Source organism: Podarcis pityusensis, assembly GCF_964106645.2.
Source record: "Podarcis pityusensis genome assembly, chromosome: 2".
Lineage (NCBI taxonomy): Eukaryota > Metazoa > Chordata > Lepidosauria > Squamata > Lacertidae > Podarcis > Podarcis pityusensis.
This window is the reverse complement of record NC_138029.1, coordinates 31,979,792-32,000,104: the sequence shown is the minus strand read 5'-3', so window position 1 is coordinate 32,000,104 and position 20,313 is coordinate 31,979,792. Positions and strand designations below refer to the sequence as shown.

At 46.5% G+C, this 20,313-nt stretch overlaps 1 protein-coding gene and 1 long non-coding RNA gene across 2 annotated transcripts; one reads left to right on the top strand and one right to left on the bottom strand.

Annotated features, from left to right (window-relative positions):
- The first annotated feature begins 37 nt into the window (after nt 1-37).
- ARHGDIA (Rho GDP dissociation inhibitor alpha) lies at nt 38-17,662 on the top strand. Its single transcript, XM_080994092.1, has 6 exons — nt 38-168; nt 13,135-13,339; nt 14,323-14,406; nt 15,418-15,494; nt 15,614-15,677; nt 16,034-17,662. The coding sequence occupies exons 2-6, from the start codon at nt 13,150-13,152 to the stop codon at nt 16,231-16,233; spliced, it is 615 nt and encodes a 204-aa protein (XP_080850218.1). The 5' UTR covers nt 38-168; nt 13,135-13,149; the 3' UTR covers nt 16,234-17,662.
- On the bottom strand, nt 8,930-12,670 carry LOC308470740. The gene is made up of 2 exons (XR_013982618.1): nt 10,544-12,670; nt 8,930-10,149 (listed from the first exon to the last, which is right to left on the bottom strand). It is a non-coding gene; the product is annotated as an uncharacterized lncRNA (long non-coding RNA).
- Nucleotides 17,663-20,313: the final 2,651 nt, after the last annotated feature.

Sequence of the window (20,313 nt, the reverse complement as noted above, 5' to 3'; positions counted from 1 at the left end):
CGGGTGGCAGCCGGGATAGCCTGCCTGCCGGTGGAAGGAAGTGACGCCAAGGGAGCATCGCGGAAGTGTGGGGGCGGGGGCGCGCGCGCGGGGTGGATCTGGGCGGTGGCGGGCGGCGTTTGTCACCGGTGGCGGCAGAAATAGCAGGAGCAGCGGCACCGGCGCAAGGTAGAGGCCGGCACTGGGCAAGGGGGCTGCGGCTGAGGTCGGGACTTCTCGGGTTTTTGACGGGCTGCTGCTGCAGTGCCTGGGAGCCTCCTTTTCTCCCGAATTTCCCCCCCGCCCCATCCGGCTTCTCCACCCCACCCTCCTTCGCTTTGGCGATGATGGTCGCCCGCCGCTCTCCGTCGCCTCTCCGGGGTGGTTTTTTGGTTTCCCTTCCGCCCTAGTGGGAGTCGCACCCCGCAGGGCCGGTTTGCGTTATGAATGGGCGACCTCTGCGCGCTCCCTTTAATATCTCGGTTGGGGTGCCGTCCATTGAGCTCCGCAGCTAACTTCGTCTCCTCCTTATTCTGTTATTACTTAGATCAAGTTAAATATCTCCATCGCTTAATAGTCTCCCGTGCCTGTTAGTGCTGCCATGTAGGCACCTGCTGGCATAGGGTGCGGGAGGGAATAAACTTCCCTTTCTGCTGGCTAATCCTGGATCTTTTTTTACTCTGTTCATACCCAGATTTCTTGTTCCTGCCTTCCTTTATAATAAGTGACCAGTTCCCATTATAAACTGCTTTTGTTTCTTTGTCTGTTTTGTTGGAATAGACGTAAAGTGTATCTCTACCTGCTCTATAGCTGCTTGGGTAGGCGTCCTGGCCTTCACAACTTCCTGGTCTTTCCTCCATAGGAGCTTTATTTTTTCCTCAGCAATTTCCTTCAAGTCAAGCCTGCAGCAAGTGTGTGTTAACGTTATTTTTCTAAGTGCCTGCTTGGTGTCTCATGACATGAAATTTCACACAAGGCCTTTGAGAAAGTTGCTGTATGAGAGAGTATGGGTGAGCTTGAGTATGGCTCAGGGCTTTATTTGAGCTAAAACTTGGCATTTTGACACTGGTTTCCCCCCTGAAGTAAGGGGGACTCAGTGTTGTACAGAGAGTACCATTTCATCCATGACTGAGTTGATATATTTCTGTTTCTAGGTTTAGCACAGAGGAAGCCAGTGTGGTGCTATCCAGGTGTTGTTGGACTCCTGTCACCTCTGACCATGCTGCTTAGGGCTGATGGGAGTTCTAGCTCAGCAGTCTTAATGTGAACACTCTACAGGCTTGAAGAGCATCTCTCCTTTTTATATTAAGCCCTGGTGTGGGTGATCGTTCATATCGCAATCACTAAAAAAGGTCACTACTCAAACTGTTTTATTAACAAAACCTTTATTTGAGCCTGTTCTCTCCATGGTATATACTTCATGTTGGCTCTGCTTATAGAACCTTACAAAGGGGCTGGATTGAAACATTGGGACTAATTACCTTCACATTGAGATGTGGATGAAATGCATATCCTATGGACCAACAGCATGCTATGCAGCTAATGTTAATTCCATAGCAAAATGTGATTGATAATAGGGTACGTATTTATGGCGGCATGATCATATTTGTGGCTAAAAGTCACTGGATGCAGAGGACTAATTTGACCACTATACATTTGTAGGGCTTTGTTGCCATAGGTAGGGCTGTATCACTTTTTGACATTGGATTAATGACACTGATAAAATGTTTTCGGGGTAAAATGGCTGATCTATTCTTCTAGCAGTCTTCTGGAAAGACCAAGAGATGCTGGATGGGCACCCACAGACCTGGACTCTGTTGTTACGGAGTGTTCTGTTGTCTAAGCGTCCACTAGTAACAGAGGTGTTGAGAGTGGGAGACACAATGTTATCTGCACAAGTTAGTCATACCTTATCTGTAAGGTGTGTGTGTAAATCTAGTGCCAACTTCTCAGTCCTGCAAACAGTTATAAGAATATAAATTACAAAAAGGCTGTAAAACAATATTCCTTCTAACAGTAATTCTATGTCTGTAATGGCTTAGATGCAACATGTATTTTGTCTGCATCCTTTCTGAGAGTGCACTAAATCTTAGCTACATTTCCTGAATCAGCCTGGTTGCACAGTAGGCTTCCTCTTATAGGCTGCAACTAATCAGCCAAGATTTGGTTTAGGGTGGGCACCTTTTTGGCTCTACAGGCCACATTTCACAGTCACAAATGATGTCCGGAGAACTAGCAGGCAGAAAGGTGATGCGAAAAGCAAGGTTCCCTTCCCACTTCATTTCAGCAGCTTATTTCACTGCAAACCAATGTTGGAAGATGATCCTGCTTTGTGCAGGGCTTCCGATTCCTGACAACCAGCGGGTTGTTGGGCACTTCGGAAGCTGCTTAAGCAGACTATGACAAGACCTCACCCTTTTGGCTAAGCCCTGTCCCTACTCATGTGGGGTAAGGTACATAAGAGTGGCTTGCCCAAGGTGGCCTCACTGTCCAAATGGGGAAGTCCAGAATGCCAAGATTGGCCCCTGGGTCAGAGAGTCCCGGGGGACTGAAATCTGGTCAGTCTTGATGCTCAGTGAACCACATCAGGAATATGCTGGAAGCAGAAGCTTTATCCTTGATGTAGCCATTCTGTATGAAAAAAACTCAGCAAGGAAGATGACTCTCTTCTGCTTTAGGGAATGTATGGGGTTTTTTTTCTCTTATCGGCAGGCTGTGGGTGAAATAAAGGAATTGTAATTAAGGATTTCAGTGACTACAGTCAAGCAGTGATTAGTGGATCTTTGATAAGTGATCTAGCTGCCAGTGTGCTACAAGTTATCCAGTCTATCTACCTACTTTACACTGGATTGCTTCAGCTGCTTTGCCAATCTTGTGGCGCTATTCTGTAAGGGGTCCTGCCAGCTTGGTCTTCACTTTCTCAGTTCCAGCATTCAGAGCTCATCTAACACACAACTCTGACCTTTCAGCACCAGTGATCTACTGGCTTTGGGCTTCCTAATGTTTTAGGTTGGCACTGTAGCAGTACCAGTAAAAGCCAGAACTCCTGTCATGCCTTTACTCTGGTCAATATTTGCTACTCTGTTTCCATGGTGAGTGCTTGTGTATGCTGCAGCTTAGCAAACTTGTACTATCAGCTAACACATCGTGGCAAATGAACGTTGCACAACGCGTAAATGTGCCTAATTCTCCACCAGTATGAGAACTTCAGAGCACTCAAGCAAAGCTAACCAATGCTTGGAGGTTATGAAATGCTAGTTTGTGAAAGAGTTCTGTATCAGGATTTAAAGGCTGCGAATGTTTTAGCAACAAAGTCTTTTCAATTCTGTACAAAATGTTAACAGATGTGGTCAAAACCAGCAAGAGTTACATGATCTGGCAATCAATGGCTTCCTGCATCTCCTGGCTCAATTGTGCATGTAAAAAGGATAAATCCAAACTCCCCACTGATCCCTTTCTCCCTCACTGCAGCAGAGTGCATTAGCTCTAAGGCTAATGGGATCTCCAGTTCGTTCAGATGGAACCTTCTGCCAAAGTGAATTAGTGGCTCAGCCTTGGGGACCATTCGTGTGAGGAGCTTCTGTTCTCGCCTCTCATCAGCAGCAAATTTCCCTGGTGGCAAAACCCTGTGTCTTCCCTGCAGTGCTGAATGTTCCTCTGTCTGTCTGGCAGCCTGATTAATGATGTGGATTGTGCTTTCTTGGAAGACCTTGAATCTTTGCTTCTCTGGGCCCCCCTTCTTCCCTTTAGAAACCTCCAAAGGGTGAAAAGGCTGGATGAGTAGTGAGGGTCTGTCAGTAAAAGAAACTGGGAGCAGTGCCGGCAAGCAGTACGGCTGGGCAGTTGCAAACAAGCTGCCCTGCTGCTCCTGAAAGATGTTAGCTGTATAATAGAGCCCAATGCATTAGTTTTGACCCTTTCATACTAAAGATTGCTTACACATTTACTTTCCTCTGTACAGTATAGTGATTTTATCCCATGAATGAAAGTGTGTGTGAAGCGGGTTTCCCCTCCCTGAACCATTGTATTGACCCATTGTCTGACGAGTGGGTGGCATGTAACAGATTGATATAGCCAGTGTTGTATTGGTCAGTCTGTGCTGACCAAGGAATGAGATGGTCATTTTAATGCTGCAGAGAATATATAGAGCCATTTGCTGTGAGAGCAATTGGGAATTGGACCGTACAGATGTAGTTAAGTACCCTAATCACTTGAGGGCAGGCAAGCTTTTCTGTGTTACTAATTGGCTGTTTTAATCTCAGATACTTTTAGGTGTTGCCTGAAATCTTCAGATGCAAAATTGGCTCAGATTATTATACCCCTCTGAGTTAATCATGTCAACATGATAGTGGCTCTCAAATTCAGGTGCTTGAGGATGCCAGCTTGCTCTAGAGCTATATTTAGGTCTAGAGGTGCTCCAGTTCCTAGATAATTTGTCAGTTCTATATTAGTACGGGAAGTGTTCTAAATAGTCCTTGAAGCTGCAGTGCTAGTTAATTCCCCTTTTCCTCACCCATCTTCTCTTCCTAGGTTTGCACACTTTCCAGTTCAGATAGGACACAAATATAGCGTTAAAATAACCCCCCCTTCTTTTTTTTGCTCTTTTCGTCTTTAATTTCCTGTTCCTTCTAGATGGCATAGAATAATTTTCCAAAAATAAGTGTATGTAGTTCATGTGGAAAACATGAACTAATTTTGAAATGATGCACTCATAACTTTGACCTAAACTCTGTTAGCACTACATGGTCTAGTGTAGGCTATGCATGCATGTATGAACAAATTGTTCCAATGTATCTAAATATTATTGTGGTCTGTTGGTGATCCTTAACATTTTTAATGTGCTGATATGATTTAACAGTCATAATGGAACACCCATTATGGGTGGAATGGAATACCCAACAAGAGGGGTAACTGAGTTTGTTTAATCTGTGTTTAAGCAAAAGCAAAACCTTTTCGTGCTTTAAACACTAATGAATTCATTTTGGCTTTTGCTTTCATGCCAAATTCCATGATTTGCATGTATCTGCAAGCTTACAGGCATCGCCCTGCCCATGCTCTCTGCTGTATGAGATTTAAGGTTGTACAAAAGGTTCTAATACTAAGCTTGTTGCATATGATTCTGTGGTTTGATAATGGAAAGATCTAGTAGTATAGACAAGGTGAATACAGGGGAAGCTAAACAAAGCTTGCTGTAGTTAAACATAGATGCTCGCATTTCAGTTTATGTATGTGGCTTTTCGCTCATGTGACTTGCACCTAGCTATTTGCTGGAATCAAAAGGCGTCATGGCACCATAAAGCAGTAGTGAGGAATTGATGGTCCTTCAAGTCTTGTTGGATGCCAACACCCATTAGCCCCAGGCAGCATGCTCAGTGGTTAAACGTGATGGGAGTTGTTGTCCACCAATGTCTTGAGGACCACAGGTTCCCTAGTCCTGTTTTAGAATAGTACAAAACTCTTGGCCTTGCTGTACCAGCCAAACCCTGGCAGTCCTTTGGAGCACAAGTTACTTTACTGTGATTTTGAACAACGCTGCATGATTTCCATGGGAGTCTCCCCCACCCACCCAAAATTCGTTCTCTCTGCTGCTTAAGATACTGTGGCGCCAATCTTGCAAGAGTTTGTGCCACTGTTCCCCTCTGCTGTGCTTGGAAAAACTGGAAAGTGTAACTTGAATGGCTATTTCTGGTATTGGGCACAGCCATTGTGGCAGATTTCATGAGCAGAGGGCCTGAGAGCATGATTAAAAGCAAATCTGCTGGTGTTGCTTTGACTGCCACCTGGAAATGGCGATAAAGGGCCTTTGTTCCCTCTAGGCAGTCTTTATCCTGCTGACCCTAAGAAAACTGCTCTCTTCCTCCACGGAAGGGGCTTAAGAGGCTGGTTAGAAAGTGGCCTTCCTCTTTGATTGGAAGCGACTCCTCTTAATGCAGGCAGGGATTTTGTGACCTGATATGAAGGGAAGCTGCACCCTGACAAGGGCCTATGAGCTTGCCCTCCCCCCTCAAAGCCTTCTCTGTTATACTACAATTGCATGGCCCCTTCGCCTGCAGCAAATCTACATGTACTGGTAGCAAAGTCTGCTTTCTAGGACTGCATAGTCCCTTGTGTGTGGTGGGGCCAGGCTGTGGTGTCTGCCTTCCCTGGAAGTCCTGGCAGTTGAAATGGCTTTCCAGCCTCATATTGACAGAAGTCTTTAGAGGATTAACGTTCTGGCCTGGGGCAGGGAGACAGGGGTGGCAAAGTGTCCTCATATTCTGTGCCGCTGCTGGGCTTGCACTGCTTTGTGAATGGTGAATCATGCAATCCAGTTCTGACAGCTCCTGTCCGACTCTTTTCTTTCCCCCCTCCCATTTAAATTTATTTTTATTAAAGATTTGCCTTTCTTACAAATCAGTTACATTTATTGTGAGACAATTGTGTTGAGTACAGTATAAGGTTGGGGAAGAAGAGGGGTGGTGTGGTGAGGCTTATATTCTTTTATATAGTGTACGTGTGGGGTTTTGTGTCAGCGTCAACTGGGTAGGTTCTCTTTCTATTTGTTTATTACATTTCCTTGGTAGTGAGAGGTATTGGGGGGCAGGGTGTGGTTAGTGGCTATGGTTGGCTGCAGTGGGGTTTGTTTGCATTTGTGAGGTGGGGAGAAGGCTTGTTGAGTCGGGTAAGCCAGATTGATTCGTATTCTGTCAGTGGGTTCTTCTTGTCTTGTTAGGCTGTGTATGTGATAAATGGGAGCCATACTGGGGTGAAGGCATCCTCTTCTATTTGTCCCTGTGTCAGTTTCAGTTTTTCAGTTAGCTTTTCTAGTAAGGCCTTTTCTCATACAATTTGATACCATTGGTCCATGTTTACTCCTGACAGGTCTCTCCAGTGACTGGCTATGGGGCTGCTGAGAGTAGGTGGGATATAAGCTCTGTATGTGAGTCGCCATTATGATCTTGGAAGATGTTCAGTAGTGCCAGTTCTGGGGTGCGTTCTAATATCTGTTTAGTTATTATGCATATCTCTTGTAGGACTGCTTTCCAGAAGGGTTGGATTTTAGGGCATTCCCACCACATGTGGAGGTATGTGCCTGTGGAGGTGCAACCTCTCCAACATCTTGGTGAGGTTCCTGGGCATATCAGCGCCAGTTTCCGTGGTGTTAAGTACCACCTGTAGGTGAGTTTCAGAGTGAGTTCTCTTCTTTTGGCTGGTACGGATTTAAAGGGAGGTTTAGACCACATTCTAGTCTATTGGGTGGAGTTAATTTCATAGCCTATGTCGTGCTCCCATTGCTCTTTGATTGCGTTAAGGGAGTTTGTGGGATTTTGGAGCAGTATTTTGTATATTGTGGATACCATCCCTTTGCCATGTCCCTCTGCTGCCAGGAGAAGGTTTTCGAAGGTGATCAAGGGCCTAGTCGCTGCTGATTTTACTGCTGGATTGTTTAAGAAGGCATGTAGTTGATGGTGTGGTAGCCAAGGTATTTCTGTGTCCCCTAGTTTGGCTTGTATTTCTTGTTTTGGTATGGATTTGTCGTTTTCATAGAAGTCTTTTAGACAGTGCCAGGTTTTTATCTGGAGGTTTTGTGCTGCGTGTTGTAATATGTGGGTGATGGGCCAGGGGGGTTAAGGGGGACTGGGATAGTTTGCCTACTTTTTTTTTCTGGGTGAACCTGTGTCATGGGGATTTTCTTCAGTTTGTTTTGGAGAAATGGGTATGCTGTTGTGGGGATGTTTTCGATGGTGTCTCTCTCCAAGTGGACCCATTGTCCGCCTGACTCTTTTCTGTAGTGCAGCCTTGCATTAATTGGGTAGTCATAGGCAACAAGGAACTGCATGCAGGCAAGTGAATGGGAGAGTCACAACATCCCTCTTCTGTGCCCATCACAAAAGCCCCTTGGACTGCCAGAGGAGGGAAGACACCCACACGCTATTAACATTTTTTTGTAGGCTTGTGGGTTTATTAACAAGGTTACTTCTGTGTGTATTGCCCCGATCCCTGTATTTCATAATTGCTGCTATTGCTATGTACCTCACTTAGTTTTCTGGGGTGCATAAAAGATGGCGAGGTTCTCACTCTGCAGCAATACTCGTAATGTGGATGTCGGTTCCAGGATTGGAGGTGGTGTGTGGCTATGTTTGTGTATGGCAGGGAATTTTTCATGAGACTCCACATGAATCCTAGTAGCTGCTTTTAACGGGGTTCGGGTGGAAGCAGGGATAACAGTGAGCCTAGCAGCATAACATGGGACTGCATGATGCTAGCGTGGGTGGTATAATAGGTACTTCTGATAGTCTCTCTCCCCCCCCCCCCATAGATTGCTTCTTGGCTGCCTTTAGGGGAAAATAAGTGGGATGTAGGCAGAAGCCTGTAAGTGGGCCTAACCCACATAGGAAAGCAGCTAAGCTGTGCCAGTGGCAGCAGCTCTTCAGTAACGTCTAAGGCATGTGGTCACACCCTTGGGGAGCAAGCCAGCTTCCTGATTGGAAGGGGAGGGGCATTTCTGCTTTCCAGTGGTAGGGCAGGGCTGCCTCATTTTATACTTCCAGTCCTGACAGCGAGCCTCTGTGCCTTAAAGGGGCACTCCAGCTGGAGCGAGGAAAATGCTGCTGCTCGCTTGAGGACCCTGTGTGCACACAAGAAAACAACTCCCAAGGCGGGGGCAGACAACTGCCCTTCCCCGGTATACAGTGGTACCACCTCAGGTTAAGAACTTAATTCGTTCTGGAGGTCTGTTATTAACCTGAAACTCTTCTTAACCCGAAGCACCACTTTAGTTAATGGGGCCTCCCGTTGCTGCACGATTTCTGTTCTCATCTTGAAGCAAAGTTCTTAACCCGAGGTAATATTTCTGGGTTAGCGGAGTCTGTAACCTGAAGCATATGTAACCTGAAGTGTATGTAACCTGAGGTACCACTGTAGTTTTACCTACACCTTTTATTCCAAGGAAGGTCTCCCTCAGTTCCTGGAATTTTTTTGAAGTATGTTTTGCAGTTCTATGATGCAAGGAGGGACAGGGGCAATTTGGGTTGGTGTTCCTCCTCTGGAAGGTAACTGCCCCAGGTCATTTCCCATTCCTTAGCCTTGGTTATTATGAACAGTGTTCAAAATTAGACAGGCTCCGGGTGCATTTTGTAACCTTGGTTTAAGGAGCCACTTGGTGCCTAGCTTATATATCTGAGTTTCTAACACAGCTTCTGAAGTGGGGCATACCTAGTTGCTCATTTCAACATAGTTGTCTTGGCTTAGGAACGTGTTGGCCAGTGCCTTGCTACTGAATATTTATGAAGAAGGCTGTTTGTATTGGCTGCCTGGTATCTTGGAAATCTCTGCCTTTTGACTCTCTCTCTCCCTCCCCTGTGAAAGGTGAGGGGTCAGTGTGTTTGTTCAGTCAACTTTAAATCGTAGTAGTAGTTAACACTGCTCTAGTAACAAGATTGAAGCCCTGCCCTTTCACGACACATGTATCTCAGCAAATGTCAGTGTTTATGAGAAGTCTGGAGCACTTGTTTGTGTCCATGTAATACCTAGCCTCCCTAAATCAGTACTTGCGCCTTTTCAAGTACTTAGGTAGAACAACCACATCAGTCTCTTTGAAAGAAGCTTAAATCGAAGAAACTTGCTATGGAGAAGCAAGCGTTTCTTTATACTGAAGACCTATAGTCACGGAGGCCACATCTGCACCATACTAAACATCTTTTATATGGCTTCTTCCAAAGAATCCTGGGAACCAGAGTTACAATTCCCAGCGTGGTTTAACAGCCAGTCCCTCTTCCCAGGGAGTTGTGAGTATTATACCTCTGCAAAGGAAGAAAGCAGCTCTCAGCATCCTAAACAAACTGTAGTTCCCAGAGACCTTTGTAGGAAGGACCAAATGTTAAGGTGGTGTAATCATACTTTATATGTCTGGTGCAGAAGTAGCCTATGTTACAAATATAGTTGAGTTTTCTGATGGATGCAGTTTGCCCTTTGGAGTGTTCCTTCCACGTCTGCCTTCCCCTTTGAGAGTTGTGCATGCTTGCGGATGGAAGCCACAGATCATCCTATGTGATGTGTTGTACTTTCCCAGTTGATAGAGGATACAGTTTTGCACATTGAGCCATCTTTGTGGAGTTCTTCCTTCCAATAAAAAGTTGTTCCAGCTGTGCTGAGTCCTTGTTAGTTGATTGAAATCCTGGCATTTCTACTCTTAATTGTTAAAAACAACAACAACCCATAAGCTTCATTTTCTAGAGAGGTAGCTGTGTTAATATCTGTTTCAGCAGGATAAGCAAGGAGACTTGTGGCCATTGTACAAAATTTGCCAGGTGCATTTTGCATCTGATTGTCGGCCACTTGCAACCAAGTGAAGATGCCTAAGTGACAGGATGGCGCTTGACATCACCATCTGGAGGTGCACGCCTGGGGATCCTTGGATCTTGACTGTTTTCACATACTAATACCCCATCCTGTACAATTCTATTAGTTATATTTTATCTGCACAATCAGAATGAATTTCAGGAACCGAAATGTTTTCTCTATAACGTGAACAGGAGCAGTGACCAACATTATAGTTAATTTGTTGTAGATTGTCTTCACTTACCCTGCTCACAGTTGTGAATAATGTTCATATGTTATGAATGGTCCACGTCACCATTAAGAAAAAGAGGTAGGAATACGCCAATATATATCTGGACTGTCTCTAAATAAAGTAGCTTTTCTTCTTGTAAGTTCTCAAAGCTCCTAACCTAGCTCAAGAATGTAATCTGAACTAGCCAGATGTTTAACTAATAATCAATCACAGTCCATCTGTCGTTTGAAAAATAAGACTTTAGAGCCGTCTTGCCCAAAAAATGTCAACTAGACATTCCGTTTTGGCAACTGTAACCTTGGTTTAAGGAGCCGTATGGCACCTAGCTTATATATTTTAGTTTCTAACACTGCTTGTTGCCAAGGTTAGAAAAATTATGACATCGTATTACGACATCATAAAACTTCAATACATTGTAAGCCACATGAACAAATCCCTTCCAGAACTGCTGTCTGTTACCTGATTGAATAATTAGTGACAAAACATTTCTGTCCCCGTTTTCATTTGTTCTCCATCAAATACAAGGGCAGAGAAAGCTTCCTGAAAATTGAAATACAGTTGTACCTTGGAAGTCGAACAAAATCTGTTCTGGAAGTCCGTTCGACTTCCAAAATCTTGGAAACCAAAGCGCGACTTCTGTTTGGCTGCAGGAAGCTCCTGCAGCCAAGTGGAAGCCACACCAGACGTTTGGGTTCCAATGAACATTCGCAAACCGGAACACTCATTTCCGGGTTTGCAGTGTTCGGTAGCCAAAACGTCCGAGTACCAAGGCGTTTGGGATCCAAGGTACGACTGTACTGTACAGTTTTGATTGACTTTGGCATACTTTTGTTCAGTTTGAGATTTGCTGCTTCATCCAAATCCTGCAGGTGCAGGCAAGATCGGGTGCTTCACTCAAAGAGGACTAAGTAGCAAATACTGCTGCTGTTGAGGCAGTTCCTACAGCCAGGTGTCTGGTCCTGAAATTTGGAGGTACACAAACTTTAGACCCCAGAGCACAGTCGGGGGCTGGGCTAGACTCGAGAGCCATATCTCAGTGGTGGAGAACATGCAAAAAGTCCCTGACTCATCTCCATAGCAGAGCTGGGGAAGACCGCAGGCTTAAAAACCCTGCAGAGCTGCTTCCAGTCAGTGTAGGCTGCCCTGAACTAGATAGGCCCAATGTCCGCTGCATTATAAGGCAGCTTTTTATGAGCAGAGAAGACCTTTCTTTGAAAGCTCACTGGGTTGGGGGGGGGGGGAGTATATTGTTTTCTGCCTTGTTACCCAATAAAATTTCATAATAAAGTGCCAAAGTTTTTGGTTTTTTTAAAGTGTTTAGCAGGATTCATCTGGCATCCTGATGCTCTTTTCCCGTTTGTGATGCTTTGAGACAAAAGACCTGGCTTCACTTCAACTTATTGTTTGTCACAGCTCCTCAGGGCCTGGTCTTGCTCCCCCTTCACGCTATTCAAATGAGATTGTACTTTGGAAGCAACAGGCCATCCACAACTAATCAGTTTGGTTAGTGTGGAGTTTGTTCCAGGTTTCAAGTGCGCTCCACTCTCCCCTCATTGGGTCCTTTTAGCATCTGCGTAGTGGCTGTTGGCGTGATTTTAGCCCTTGTTCTGACCTCTGCATATTTATGCAAAGTGAATCCGAGGAGAGGAGAGGCACAAGAGGAAAAAAATTGGTGGCAGCGGAACAGCTACTTCCCCTGAACCACCATTTTTTTTTTATTTAAAAAAGACAAGCGGCCCGAGCTTGCTGGTTGCCAACAGCACAAAACGAAAATTCCAAGGCCTTTGAAACCCTGTTGCTTGAGAACACCACCTCAGATCATTTCTAACCTTTCCAGGGAGCCCCCTGGGATGAGTTGCAACTTCAAAGGGCTTTTTGTAGCCTGCGGAGGAGTTGGGAGTGTCTGAACCGGGTTTTATAATGAGAGCAGGCTCCTTTAACCATGGTTACCGTAATAGCTTCCTATTCGCTGTCCTGAGAGAGCCTGGAGGAAGCTTACCCCACCTCACTCCATGACTGCTCCCTCTGCCTGCCCACCCCAGCCAATAGCAGCAGCCACCTTCGCTGGCTTTGTTTAGCGTTGGCTTCATTTCTCTTTCAGACGGGCAGCAGGTGCTGCCAACCCTAGCCTGCCTGCTGTGTGAGTTGGGGGGCCATTGGCTTATATGGGGCAGAATTTGGCTAATGGAGCTAGCATGCAGTGATAAAGACTAGGGTGGAGCAGCAAGCTTGTCACTCGGTTGATTCCCTTCCTTCCAGCTCCTGAGTGAGGTGGAACAGAACATCTATCTGGCAATGAAGCTCTTTAACTTCAGCAGCAGGGGGCAAAGTGCAAAGGTTCACATCCTGTGGTGCCTCTTTTGAGGAGGAGGAGGGGAGCATATCAGCTAGGAACCTCAGTCTCTGCTCCTTTAATTCCTTCAGGAATTCTGTGCACAAAGACAAAAATCTCAGAAAGTTAAAGGATTACAGCACCTGGGGAATTTCCTTGAGCTTTGGCAAGGGTTTTCCCCTTGCAGACATTGCCGTTTCCAGCCAAGTTGCCGTAGCTAATGTGCTTGTTTGTGTCCCTTCCTTCTCTCCTCTCCCCCCCCCCCCCATAGGTCATAGTTGCAGAAATGGCTGAACAAGAGCCTACCCCCGAACAGCTGGCCCAGATTGCAGCTGAAAATGAAGAGGACGAGCACTCTGTCAACTACAAGCCCCCTGCCCAGAAGAGCATCCAGGAGATTCAGGAACTGGACAAGGATGATGAGAGTTTACGCAAGTACAAGGAGGCCCTGTTGGGAAATGTTGCCATCGCTGTCGGTGAGTCCCTGGAGGACGTACATGGGCCTACTGTGTGAGGGAAGCAGGCCTTCTGAAACCTGCCCCACTTTCTCATACATGCATGCTTCTCCAAAAGTATTTGGCCCTCTTCCATTTGGATGTGGTGTGGAAACCATCTGGTCTAAGCCAAGAGCTGAGGTCCTGAGGAAAGAAGCTTGGGAGTTGCCCAGTCCTGAAATCCATGGTCTTGGAGGGGGGAATTGTCTCTGCAAACTGGAACTTTAGACTTTGAATAAACTCTACAGGTTTGTAAGCAGAACTTAAGTCAGGAGTAAACTTGTGTAAGCCTTCTCTTCTCTCTCTCTCTCTCTCTCTCTCTCTCTCTCTCTCTCTCTCTGTCTCTCTCTCTAACACACACACTGCTAATTACTTTTTTGGGAGCACCTGAGATGATGGGGAATAAGTACTGGTAGGTGAGTAGGGGGTGAGAAACTATGAGGACCAGGGAACCAGAAGAGTTAAAGGCACAAAGCTTTCCTCTTAATCTCAGTTTTGGGATCCACTTGTGGCTTTCAGTACAGTCCAATTGTGAAGAGAACATTAAGTAAACTTATCTTAAAGTGAAGACACAAAGGGTTGTATCCAATGAAGTTGACCTGTTAGCACAAGGACTTTGGCCTGCACGATAATACTACCCTTCACTCTCCCCAAATTTGCTCAGCAGAGGTGGTGGTGGTGGTGGTGGTGGTGGAAAACCCAGAATGGAGGTGCATGGGGAGAAAGGAGGGAGAACAAGCCCAATTGCACAGGCAGAGGTCCTTAATGGGAGAATTGAATTGGATACAACCCAAAGGCTCACCAGGTTGCAGGTTTGTTGACTGCTGCGCAGTACATTGGTGGATCCATACTTGCCATGCTTTTTTGCTTCTCTGCTCTGCAGCCCATGCCTGCAGCTATCAAATGAGACACTTAAGGGCTGGTCTGCTTACCCTCTGGTATTTATGCCTCAACTTCTCTTTCAGATCCCAGCACTCCAAACGTGGTGGTAACAAAACTGACTTTGGTCTGCGCTACTGCTCCTGGACCCTTGGAGTTGGACCTCACAGGTGAGTGGGTTAGGTCAGAATATATGATCAGTCCTGTACAGGTAGGCTAGTCTGGCTCACCATAGGATCTTTCAATCTCAGTACATTGCATTCTCACTGCAGATAGCCAGCCCTATACAAACATCTACTACTACACAGAGTTTCGCCCTATAGCATTTGCTTTGCACCCAGTTTTGTAGAGAAGAGGTCATTGCCAGATCTGAGAGCCATTTGAAGAGAGTTTTCCCTGCACAGTTGCTGCTGTGATGTGGTTTAAGGCTCGTCTTGCCTATTACAGAATAGGCTTGTGTTAAAGTCATCTTAGGGCTCAGCATTGATCCATGAGATAGACTAAGTCTTAGTTTCAGAGCAGCCAAATTTATATTTCGCTGTTCAGACAGCCTACCGGTCCAGTGGTAGAGCAGTCTCCCAGCAAAGGCACATGCCTCATTTCACATCTGCACCTTTGCATTCTGGGAAAGGTCTGCTAGACTTTGGCTAGGAGAGAGTGCAGTTTGCAGAGTTGTAGCAGAGCTGCCAGCTGGAATAAGCAGGTTGCCAGAGGGAAAACCAATCTGGACCTGAATGCACAATTCTCTTTTTCTTTCTTTTTGGAAAGAAGGAAATATTAGACTACAGTAGGACTCGATGCAAACCCAGCCATTTTACTGAGTGCTGCAGTGCCATCTGAATAGCCTGCAAAATGGCCTAGTATACGTTCCTTTGGATTGTCTGAAAGAGTACAGTGAAGGCAACTGCTTGACCTCAATAGGCAGGGAGTTCCAAAGGGCAGGTGCTGCCACACTAAATAATCAAGTTCTTAAAAATGAGGAACGGGTATTATGTGGTGCCAATCCTAAGTAATCAAATGGACACATGTGGAGGAAAGGGATCTCGTAGGTAAACTGGTCCCAAGTTGTTAAGGGCTTTATATGCTAATAGTACATAGAAATCAATCTGCTGCTCTTTGCTTTAAAACTCTCAGTGGAAAGTTTGCCTGTCTTTGATTCCTGCCTTCTCCTTGCTGTTCAGGTGACCTGGAGAGTTTCAAGAAGCAGTGCTTTGTGCTGAAGGAAGGTGTTGAATACCAGCTAAAAATCTCTTTTCGGGTGAGGTCTTTTGTCATATTGGTCAGCCTTCGATTCGCTAAGCACATTGCTCTGGCCTTTAGGATTTTGTGTGTCAGAGAAAAGTGCATGTTGGCTGATGGAATTCTCTGTCTATTTAGGTGCACAAAGAGATTGTTTCGGGGTTGAAGTATATTCAGCACACATTCAGGAAAGGAGTAAAAAGTAAGTGTCAAGGAGTGTGGGGGGGGGGATCATGTGCAGTGGATCCCATACCTTTCATTTGCTTTTTACAGAGCAAAAAAAAAGGGGGGGGGGCTTCACAATGGTTTTTCAGAAGCGTTCTGTCAACTTTTAGTTTGAAACATTACCTCAATAAAACTGGAACTTGGTGTTTGAGCTGATACAGAGGATGTGTTGCTTCCGCTTGAATGCCAACCATGCAGGCGGCAGCAGCGAGTGATTCCAGTGGCTTTGGAAGGCTGGCTCTTCCCTCTCCCCACAAAAACTCTTTGGAGAGTCATGGGTGTATTTCAGATATTCCGGTTCACATATTGTGTCTGTGTTTTTTCTCCTTCTAGTTGACAAGACTGACTACATGGTTGGGAGCTACGGGCCACGTGCCGAGGACTACGAGTTCCTGACCCCCATGGAGGAAGCCCCCAAGGGCATGCTGGCTCGGGGCAGCTACAACATCCGATCCAAATTTACAGACGACGACAAGACAGACCACCTTTCCTGGGAGTGGAACCTGAACATCAAGAAGGAGTGGAAGGATTAGCCCTTCCCTAGCCAAATCCTGAGAGTTGCTCAGACAGCGGCTACAGTAGAAAACCCCCCCACCCTGTACCAAAGTGCTGGCATTGGATACCCTTCCCCCTTCCCCATTCTTAAGCTCATCAGGAAGACCTTTTGGCCCAGCGCCCCACATATTTCCTCCCAAGAATCACTGAAAGAAATTGACCAAACCTGCACTGTCTGGCCCAAGCGCAGAGGTGGAAGTGCTCCCTCTCCTTTCTCTGGCCTCCCGATTACGAGGTCTGCTGCTTCTGACCCACTTTGAATACATTTCAGGCAGGTGCTGAAGGGGAAGCAATATTCCTGCCTGCAGGGGAGAGGATTCGGAGGCACTCCTGTCTCTGGGTGATGGGCAAGGTGCTGAGGAATCGATTCCATTCAGAGCTGGGAACTGCCTGCTGCCCCCCCCCCGTCCCTCCCCAATTGTTTCCAGGCTCAATCATGTTCATGGCCTGCCCCTTCTCCTCCGGAGACATGGGTCGGCTTTCCATTTGTGATGGTTTCCTGTAACCATGATGCCTTAATGTGTGTAACATACATCCTCCAGGGAGGGCCCCCCCCCCGACCTTGTTACACTTTTTATATGTGCTCCTGTCCTGTCCCCCAACACATACCCCTCCCTCCTCCTGATTTTGCATCTTCTGGCCAGACCATCCCCCTGCTGAGGCTGATGTCTCAAGGGCTTAAGCTGCTACCCCTTACAGGCTCCCTGTGGCCAGAGAAGCGCTTGCTTCCAGCTAGGGAGGTGGGGCCTGTTGGTGGGCGTGGAAGTTACGAGTGCCACTGTCATCTCCATCTTAGTTCTGTCACACCTAAACTGGCTGCAAAGCCCCGCAGTCCCAGGGCAGTCCCTGGGTTTCAGGGCTGGAAGAAGGATTGGCCCAGCTCAGCTGCTCCTCACCTGATCCGAACAAAAGAGCTTGCTATGGACAAATATTCGAGAGCAGTGAATGCCTTATGTATCTGTTCTGCCTTTGAAATCATGTGCCTGGCCTGTCAGTATTTATTATTGCCTTGATTAGATGCTTCTCCTTCATGATGCCCGGACAGCCCTGCCCCCCCCCCCCAGTAGAAACCCCACTGGCGTGGAAAGAGGAGGCCTTGCAGGGCCTGCTCTCTGTTTTGTCAGGTGGGCACGTTCCAGCTCAGCAGCCCAACTCAGCGGGGCTATTGCGAGTCCCAAACTTGTGTTAGAACTGGGACCAAGCGTGTGTGTGCGCGGTTCTCTTTCATAGCTACGTCTCTGCCCCCGACTCCTCTTCCCCACTCCGTCCCTTGCAGGAATGTTTTTTTTTTTTTTTTGGTTAAATTGATTTGATGCGTTTTTGTCTGTAAATCTAAAGATCTGGAGTAACAGATTTGGAATCATCAGCTTCCCCTTTTCTGACGGTAAAATAAAATCTTGAAACTGACATGGTTTTCGCCTCCTCGTCGAAGTTCTTCCAAGCTTGCTGTGAGCAGTGGGTGTGTGGTAGGGGGAAATGGGGCTCAAACATCCAAGGCCTCCAGATGTTGCTGGACTACAACACCCATCCGTCCCTGACCCTTGCTTAATGCTGGCTGGACTGATGGGAGCAGGGAGTTCAACAACATTTAAGGGCCGCTAGCATCCTGTCCCTGACTCAACAGGGAAGAATTGCCAAGTGGTGGCTTAGGAAATTCAGCTTTTGTAGTGATACCATTTATTGATAGCACATTCTCAAACGTGTGAAGGGGAAATGTCTTGGGAATCTACATTTCACTTGGGACTCTTTCCCAACAATCCATAGATGAATACCTTATATGCCAAAGGGATTTCTCTCTGATTCCCACCCTTGACACTTTTTGAGACTGAGGATCGCTGTTAGAACCATCTGCAAGGAGACTGATTGGAACAGCTCCTTGCAGCTTGACCTGTGAGCATTCATGCCATCACCATCTGATGCCAGGAATACCTGCTGCTAGTGTAAGGACCCCTACTGGACCCCTGACCATTAGGTCCAGTCGTGACCGACTCTGGGGTTGCGGAGCTCATATCGCTTTATTGGCCGGCGTACAGCTTCCGGGTCATGTGGCCAGCATGACTAAGCCGCTTCTGGCAAACCAGAGCAGTGCACGGAAACGCCGTTTACCTTCCCGCCGGAGCGGTACCTATTTATCTACTAGCACTTTGAGGTGCTTTCGAACTGCTAGGTTGGCAGGAGCAGGGACTAAACAATGGGAGCTCACCCCGTTGCAGGGATTCGAACCGCCGACCTTCTGATCGGCAAGTCCTAGGCTCTGTGGCTTAACCCACAGCGCCACCCGCATCCCTTTTGCTGCTAGTGTAGAAGCTGCTGATTTTCCATGCCATACAGGGGGTCTCTGCTGAGTTTTTCTACCGTGTAATGATGCACATGGCCAACTTCTCAAATCCAATGGGTGGGTGGCTGTGTGTTGTGCATGTGGGGTGGCCATAGCCACTGCTGGCATGCAGGACCTGGAGGGTGGACTGCGAGTGAATGTAGCCTTTCAGCCTAAAGAAGGTAGCCTGATCCTGTTGTTCACTTCATGGCTGCTATGTGGAGACTGTTTTCAAGTCCTGGAGCTGGTGTATGGATGGGGGAAGGGGGCAGTTCAGGCAAAGCATCCTCAGCAGCACCCCTTAAGAGAAAGCTGGAATATGTAAACACAAATGCTGTCTCTGTACAACACAAGGGGACTAAAAAGTCAGGGTGGTGCTGGAGGCATTGCCATTATTGGGCGCTCACAAATGAATTCTTGATCAGACTGAAGCTCCACTGAGCCTTACCCAGAAGTTGCTGTCTCTGCAGAAGTCTACAAGTAGGCCATTAATGGAGCGGACTACCCTGCTTTTTGCCTCCTAGCAGCTGTTTTACTGCCTTTGAACCTGACTTGTGGTGCCTGTGGACATTTGTCTTCCATGAATGCCGGGTGCTGGACACACTGAGGAAAACAGGTTTCCAACATTCCCTGCTTGCAGTTTTCTCAGAGACATCTGAATGTCCATCTGTATGAGCTAGATGGGCCACTCTGTATAACACAGCTTCCTTTGTCTAGCATTAGGGGAATGAATGTGGTTTAGTGGGAGAGCATCTCCTTCACATGCAGAAAGTGCCAGGTTCAAAGCCCTGGAATCTCCAGGTAGCCATGGGAAAGATTCCCATCTGAAATCCTGGAGAGATGATGATGTTGATACCCCACCCATCTGGCTGGGTATACTACCAGCGTAGAAAATACTGAGCTAGTTGGGTCAGTTTCCTAATTGTATAATATGGGTTCCTACATTACCAATTTCTTGGAATCAAGATGGTGCAATGGGTGGTCACTTGGTCTGGCCCAGCAGGGACCCTGTTTACTGGAACCTCGATCAGTACTTGACTTCACGATCCTGTGGAAGCAGCCAGGTAGAGTCGCCTACAGATAGCAAGCCCACTGTGCAAGTTCTGTTCCCATGCTGTAATGTACATAGTGTATTTGCTCTCAACTCTTGCTGATTAAACAGGTCCATAGTGTTCTTTGATGAATCATCCAATTGACAGGTGGAAGAACAAAGAAACAATGCAGGAGAGAACTCTCTAGATTTAGAACACACAGCAGTTCTCTTGGAAGAGAAAATAGGCAACCTGTTTTAAGAAGTGGAGATAAAAAGCTTTCAAGACCTGAAGCTGTGGCATCCCTGGGTAACGCCAGAGACCTAGTCTTAGTAATGCATACTTTATTTCTTGACTCTGATTTCCCCCTTTGAAAATTTGAAATGGGTTGGAGTCAGTTCTTAAAGACAAAAAGTGAATCTTCTCGAATGGTGCCAATTTTGTGTCCTTCAGACCTTTTGTGTTACGAGAAAACTCAGAAAGAGGTCCACCAGTATTGTTTTGATCCCAGTCTGTCTGGCCTGGCCTGCATAACACAAGCAATCACCACTCTTTTATGGGCATGGCAGTATCCAAAAGAGGACTTACTGGCACATGTGGTGGAAATGCCACTATGTCTATAAGGGAAATAGGCCTCATGATGGGATGAGAGGTGTCACTAGATCCAAAGCTATTTTTTTGTAAACATTTGTTAACAAAAACACTTATAT

Bases quoted from the DNA above. Each gene is read 5' to 3' on its own strand.
- ARHGDIA (XM_080994092.1), top strand. From the start codon at position 13,150: ATGGCTGAACAAGAGCCTACCCCCGAACAGCTGGCCCAGATTGCAGCT. The intron at 13,340-14,322 runs GTGAGTCCCTGG...CTTCTCTTTCAG, and splicing joins AAATGTTGCCATCGCTGTCG to ATCCCAGCACTCCAAACGTG. The intron at 14,407-15,417 runs GTGAGTGGGTTA...CTTGCTGTTCAG, and splicing joins CTTGGAGTTGGACCTCACAG to GTGACCTGGAGAGTTTCAAG.